General features: G+C 30.2%; 1 protein-coding gene across 1 annotated transcript; it reads left to right on the forward strand.

The window, feature by feature from the left end:
* Positions 1-4,384: 4,384 nt before the first annotated feature.
* On the forward strand, positions 4,385-6,946 carry LOC112696460 (probable protein phosphatase 2C 38). The gene is made up of 5 exons (XM_025749242.3): positions 4,385-4,893; positions 4,992-5,356; positions 5,554-5,921; positions 6,027-6,263; positions 6,351-6,946. Exons 2-5 carry the CDS (start codon positions 5,068-5,070, stop codon positions 6,567-6,569), a joined length of 1,113 nt encoding a protein of 370 aa, XP_025605027.1. The 5' UTR covers positions 4,385-4,893; positions 4,992-5,067; the 3' UTR covers positions 6,570-6,946.
* Positions 6,947-7,269: the final 323 nt, after the last annotated feature.

A 7,269-nucleotide genomic window follows, 5' to 3' on the forward strand; every position in this document is an offset into this window, starting at 1 on the left:
GACCCTTATTATAATGGGTGTGTAAATGTGTAGATGAATGTGCTTGTATATGACCAAAATAAATAAGTAAAAGTTTGAATATTAGAATATAGAATATATTATAATTTAAGGATGCGACAAAATAGACTTAAACATAAAATAGTACAAATTTTTTATTCGTTAAAATATCATCTCACCGTAAAAGATAAAAACTATAACTAGGAAATATAAATACAAAAATTAATTTATTTTAGTTCCTTCATACTTTAAACTTTCTTTTGGTTATACTACTTTGGCAACTGAAAGTTATTCAATAATTTAATTGTGTCGGTAAAAAAATGTGAATAAATAAAAGTATGAGATTTATAGATTTTTTTTTCATTTTTCAAACGTTACAAAACTTTTTAAGGATTATTATAAATTTTTTAAAGTAAAATCTTGATTAAAAAAACAACTTGATCAAAAAAATTGAAAGTAAAATTAAAAGATATTTGTAGTTATTAACTATAAATTATCTAGTATAAATAATGTATAGTATATAATTGACCCTTTTTTAATTTTTATTTATTTATTTATTTATTTATTTATTTTGGTGTGTGTCTTGAACGTATGGTAATTATCAAAAGGAAAAGTATAGTGTACCAATATATTATCCGCCAACTTCTCCCAACTCTTATTTATATTTGTGTTTCATGGAAGTGTGTTCGTAGATGTGTCTAATAATTAATATATTTTAAATATATATATAAAGAGACACATCTAGAAAATATATCTATAAAGACACTTCTATTAAACACAGTTATAAAAAAAAAACATTTTTATTAGACACATCTACGAACACACTTTCATAAAACACAATTATAAATAAGAGTTGGCAGAAGTTGGCAGATATGTTATTGGTAACGTAACAGAACCGTTATCAAAATATCATTTCCGTATCTTTTTGTTGGACACTTGCTACTACTTCTACTTGATCCGCTATTCTTCTATTGGCCGTTGCATTGAATTATTAGTGACTAATAAACGACATCACTATTTTACCAAAAATAAAAATACAAACAAATAAGCGACATGACCGTTTATCAAAAAAGAAAAAAAAGAGAAGTAAAAAAGAAAAACGGCATCACGTCATTATTGACTAATAGTACCTTTGGGAATAATGTTTATACTATTTTTTATAGTTTAAAAGATAATTTTCCCCCTCACTTTTTATAAATAATTTTTAATATCAAAAGTATACTTTTTGTATATTTTCTTTATATGATATAAAAGACAAATATTTTATCTTTTTTTAGTTCTCATGTTTATATCTTTCTAAAAATGTTCTCTTTTTCTAAGATAACTAAATGCATATTAAACACTAAATTCTAATAGTACAAAAATAAAATATTAATTAATACACAATATTTTTATTAAAATTTAAACGGTACTTAATCAACAAAAAAAAATAAATAATCTTACACTATTATATTATTAAAAATATTAATAATAATTAATTAATAATTACAAATCACAAAATTTGTCATCCCTTAATACTCCGCTATTTTCTTATATATATACCACTAGATATACATCTATTCTCAGAAGATTTTTCAGTGACTTTCAAAATGGATTCGTCTGAATCAGTTTTGGAAAAGTTAGAATAAAGCTAAACTATTACTCATGGATTTAGGCAAGAATAATGTGAGAAATTTATGATGATAAGATATGTGTAATTATCATTATTCAATTTCTTATCTATTTGACTCAGGCCCTCTATTTATTGAAAAATAATTCTGAAAGCTAAATATGATATATCATCGCGTGTGGTGGGTCAATGGTTTCTCACTATAATGATGAAAATGAGTTCTCATCCAAATTTATTATTGGTGGAACCCATTTATTACGTTACTCATTCGGCTAATAACTATAACCACATAATGTGTATATATTGGATCAAAAATCAAATATTGAGATCCAATTTTTAATTTCCACAAGACAACAATAAACATAATCACAAGCCACAAGTTTCTTGTTTTGGCAAAAGAGAATTAAAAATGGTGAAGTGGGTGTGCTTTTTGTTGTATAGAGTGAAATACATGCATGATGTAAAAAGTTCCAAGAATGTGCATGTTTTCAAGCGGTTTATTAAATTTTTTTAACACAAAAAAAAAAAAGAAAGAAAACACCAACACACTTGACTTTCAAAGCTTATTTATAACAAAACAATCGATTAGGTAGTAAAGCGTAAAGAAGGAGGACTTAATCTTTTTGTACAATAAAATCTAAATGTGAGTAAAAAACAAAATATAAATAAATAAAAGTTTAGAAGTTCCACATTCATGAATCATGAATCATGTTGCAATGAGGCAATGGCACAAGTGCTATGCATATCCATACGCAGACAATGACAATTCATGAGAAATAATTGGTGGGTGAATTCGGCATTATAATGGTAGATATAACATGCCTCCTCTAAGATTAGTGTGGTTCATTCCCTTTTTCTAGTTAAATGAGTTAGGAATGTTAATGAGGCTTTTATGATATATAAAATATGTTTGACCATACAGAAGCACTTTTGTCCACAGGATCAATTAGGTAAGTAATGATCAATAAGGACCACTTTGCATGTAAAGTAAAACTACTAAACTAGTTGGCCTAGGTTTACAAGCTACTAGTACTAGATAGGGCTACTACTAGGGATGATATATAACTAAAGAGAAAGGGATGGAAACAATATTTCTATAATTGCTTAAAGTTCCCCACATTAAATTTTCTTTGTAAGTGATTATATATATAATATTTTTTATATAAAAAATAATAATTAATATATAAATATATATTACATTAAGTAATTTAGTTAAATATATTACTTTAATATATTTAATTAACCAAATTACTTAATGTAATATATATTTATATATTAATTATTATTTTTATATAAATAATTACCTTCACAAGTAAAGAATAGAATTTTAATTTCAAAAGCAATTTAAATTTTAAAAGAGTGCGTGATTTAAAAAAAAATTAAGAGAAAAATATGCATAATATCCTCACTTTTATTACTATCAATGAAAGTTTCCGAAAGAAAGAACAAAATTTTGTGATCTTAATGAAAATAAAGATAATAAAGAAAATTATAAAATCATAAAAATCCTTCAATTTAGAAAAACTATAAAATAAAAGCAAGGAGACCTTCTATTTGACTTTCATGTATGTTCTTTGTTATTGTTAGAGTACTCATCATCTATATGGGATGGGCAGAGCTCAAGTCAGCTCGTCATAAACATCGAGCTAAAATTGAAAAAGAAATTAAAAGTTCATAAGTTAAATGGATCGGCTTATTTGATTTATTTTTTATTTTTTTTTAAAACACAAACTCAATTAAGAAAAATGATACTAGATCATTTTAGCAAATGAAATTTCATCATATATTTATATATTTTCATGTTAAACCAATTAAAATCTAAAATACTTGTGAAACAATTAATATTATACAATAACAATAACAAGAAAGTTTATATATATATATATATATATATATATATAACAAAACAAAAGTTAGTTATATTTATTTGGCCTGAATTCACTTAATTCGCAAGTTATATGAGTCAAATCAAAATAACTCATTTATAAGTCATATTATTACTAGTTCGACACGTCTATTTTTACAATTGAGTTGAACTGATGATTCACGAGTTGCAACTCATTTTATATTTTTTTTAAAAATTCAAATGGTATAAAAAAAACTCTTCTAAAGTTAAAATTAAGGGGGTTAAATTTTCACTTTTTTTGTTTTTATATTTTTCTCATTTTAATAGATTTTTTTAATCCAAATCTATATATAAATTCTCTACCCTAATAAAAGGAAAACTTAACACTAAAAGAAGATATTTAAAAAAAAAAAATCATTACAACGGAAAGCTAAATCTACATCTAATCCACGGAAATAATTGTTTTCTTACAAGACTTATGCAACAATGCAACTTGATATCAATCAAGTAATTGTAACATGTCGTGTTTATTGACTTATAATAATAAGTTGAGATACATGACTTACCGGCTTTTAGTTGATTTAAAATAAATGAGTGAGCACTATTGTTACTACTCTCACAAAGCAAGTTGTCAAAATAATGGAATACAAAAATATTTTTTGAATGCTAAAACTGAATTATTATATATTTATATTTTTTATGAATAATTGGTTTTATTTTGTGTAGATATAATATAGTAGAATAGAATAAGCAGCGCCAAAAGAACTTTATTGTTATAGTGAGTGATGGTGAATAGCAAGAGGCAAAAGTCCACAAATGAATTTCTGGTAAGGTAAGGGGTTCAAAAAACGTATGTAGGTGTCAAAGTCCATATGCAGTAAAGTGTAAAATTATCACGAAAATTAAAGAAAGGAAAAAGATGACGTATATCCAGAAACAATAATAATAATAATGGGGAAAGTGGAACTGTTTACTACCTAAATCTAAGTATTATTGCTTCGTAGAAGAGTGATGTTGCAAACTCAAATCTTTCTCAGCCATGAAAAAGCTTTACAAAGCCACATGGTCAGAAAACAAACAACATTAAAATCATCATCACAAACTGACAAATGAAAGGACAAAAGAATTACAATGTCAGAGACTTTTGCTAGTTTAAAATCTCTCTCTCACATTTTCCCTGATCTTAGATCTACTCTGACACCACTTTGAAGAAGATCCTCTCTCTCTCTCTCTCTGCCAACAAGATCCAAACCAAAACGCTTCTCTTATCCATTGCTCCCTCTTCACCACTCCAATCTCAGACCAACTCTGCCATTTCTTGAATCCTTATGTGCTTTTACAGCTAAGTATGTTGTTGGAAATATGGCACTCCTCCACTCCTCTATGATCCAATTCCAAACATGTTCAATTCAGGTTCTTTGAACTTGCATGTAATACCAAGGTACATTTCTCCGTTCCTTCAGCCCATACCAATTTGGTTTTTACCTCAAAAACTTGTTCATATATCTGATTGTCTGTTTCTCCTGCATATAATTTCAGGAACTGAGATCTTCTCAAAGCATCAGTACCAATTAAAAAGACTTGATCTTGTTTCCATTATTGGAACCAGAAAAAGATGGTTAGATCGTGTTGGAAACCAAGTGGAGATGGTGGTGATGACGATGTGAGAGGAAAAGTTGAAGGGTTGCTATGGTACAAGGATTTGGGGCACCATCTTTACGGGGAATTCTCAATGGCTGTGATCCAAGCCAATAGTTCAATAGAGGATCGAAGCCAACTTGAATCTGGACCTTTAAGTTCTGATTATATGGGTCCTCAAGGAACCTTTGTTGGTATATATGATGGTCATGGTGGTGCTGAGGCTTCACAATTTGTCAGTGACAATCTTTTCAGCAATCTCAAAAGTATGCTCCTCTCACTTTTATCTTATATACTGAGACAAATTAAATTGTTATAAAAGAATTTATTTCATCAAGATAGAAAGCAAATAACTAAGTTCCTTTATCTTCCTCTCTATGCTGTTTTTCAATTAAACTGAGGACCAGGAAGAACCAAATTATTTCTTCTATGATTTTCACTGTCTTATTTCCTTGTGAATCAGGATTTGCAGCAGAACATCAAGGAATTTCAGAAAACATTATCAAAAGGGCTTTTACTGAAACTGATGAGAGTTTTCTGTCTGTTGTGAAGAAACAGTGGCTAAGCAAGCCACAAATTGCTTCCGCGGGTTCATGTTGTTTGACAGGGATCATCTGCAACGGTATGATGTATATTGCGAACGCCGGAGACTCGAGGGCGGTGTTAGGAAGATTAGAGAGGGCAACAAGGGAGACATATGCTGTTCAAGTATCTGCAGAACACAACGTTAACATAGAGACAGAGAGAGATGAAGTTAGGTCAAGGCATCCTTATGATTCACAAATTGTGGTCATGAAACACAATGTTTGGCGTGTGAAAGGCCTAATACAGGTACATACAGTTTGCTTATTACTCTTGAGTTGCTACCACTTTTCAGATAAAAAGGAATGGACAAAGTAATTTATACTTGACAATTGACATTGTTTGCATTCACAGGTTTCAAGGTCTTTAGGTGATGCATATCTCAAGAAAGCAGAATTCAACAGGGAGCCTCTACCACAGAAGTTTAGGTTGCCTGAACCTTTCTTCAAGCCCATTCTTAGTTGCGAGCCATCGATATCAACACATAAACTCCATCATGATGATCAGTTTCTGATCGTTGCTTCTGATGGTCTATGGGAGCAGCTTAGCAACCAAGAAGCCGTCAACATTGTCAGCAGCAACCCACGTAACGTAAGGTTCCCCCTTTTCAGCTTAAGAGTGTGGCCAATCAAGACATTTTATGAGTATAGGTTACTTATTTGGTATTTGATGTAACAGGGGATTGCTAGGAAGCTTGTAAAGGCTGCATTGCGCGAAGCAGCTAAGAAGAGAGAGATGAGATTCTCAGACCTACAAAAGATTGAAAAGGGGGTGAGGAGACACTTCCATGATGACATATCAGTGATTGTTGTGTTCCTTAACCCAAAACTCATTGATAATACCTCTCTCTGGGGTTCTCCTCTTTCAATCAAAGGCGGCGGGCCTGCCATTTCTTAGAGCCAAGAACTGCCATTCCAAACTCCAACTCAGAAACACACCCTAAAGCAAGATGGTGGCTGTGGCTAAAGCATGAAGATTCTCATGGAGATTCTTTCAAGCCAGACCACCACCAAACACCCAAAATACAAACAAAAAGGGGAATGAAAGGAAAAGTAATTGATCATATGACATTTCAGCTTTAATACCTGAATATACCGAAATAGCAATTTAAATTGATGGAAGTATCAAGCAATGTCCCAGGAGAACAAACAGATAGTGTATTTACATGTAAGCAATGTTTTTTACTTATATTTGCTAGGAAACCGAATATACAGCTTGTAATTTTCTCAAACACAAGGAGTGCGTTAATAGTTAAGCTGCTTCCAGTTTGTGTACTCATCTGTCCATGCCGGACATATATGCATTATTTAAGAGAAAAACTAATCTTTCGATCGTGTGGAAAAAATAACAAACAAAATCCAGAGATGGCGAAGAGCTCCCATACAGTTTCAGGAGAAATCAAAATCACAAATTCACCAATTTCTGTTTCACTGTTGCTTTTGTCGTTCACTAAGCAAAAGAAGTTTGCATGTAAAATTTCACCGTTAGAGAAGAAATTGAACAAGTTAGAACCACAAGCTGGAAATTTATTTCGTTGCCAGATAAACAAGTTTATCATGTCTGTGTATGGATGTGTCCATCAACTTTGGCGCTTGAT

Source organism: Arachis hypogaea, chromosome 6 (assembly GCF_003086295.3).
Source record: "Arachis hypogaea cultivar Tifrunner chromosome 6, arahy.Tifrunner.gnm2.J5K5, whole genome shotgun sequence".
In the NCBI taxonomy this organism is placed as follows: Eukaryota; Viridiplantae; Streptophyta; class Magnoliopsida; order Fabales; family Fabaceae; genus Arachis; species Arachis hypogaea.

Excerpts from the sequence above, each read along its gene's own strand:
- LOC112696460 (XM_025749242.3), top strand. The coding sequence starts at position 5,068 with ATGGTTAGATCGTGTTGGAAACCAAGTGGAGATGGTGGTGATGACGAT. Across the intron at positions 5,922-6,026 it reads GTGTGAAAGGCCTAATACAG|GTTTCAAGGTCTTTAGGTGA; the intron begins GTACATACAGTT and ends TTGCATTCACAG. Across the intron at positions 6,264-6,350 it reads TCAGCAGCAACCCACGTAAC|GGGATTGCTAGGAAGCTTGT; the intron begins GTAAGGTTCCCC and ends TTGATGTAACAG.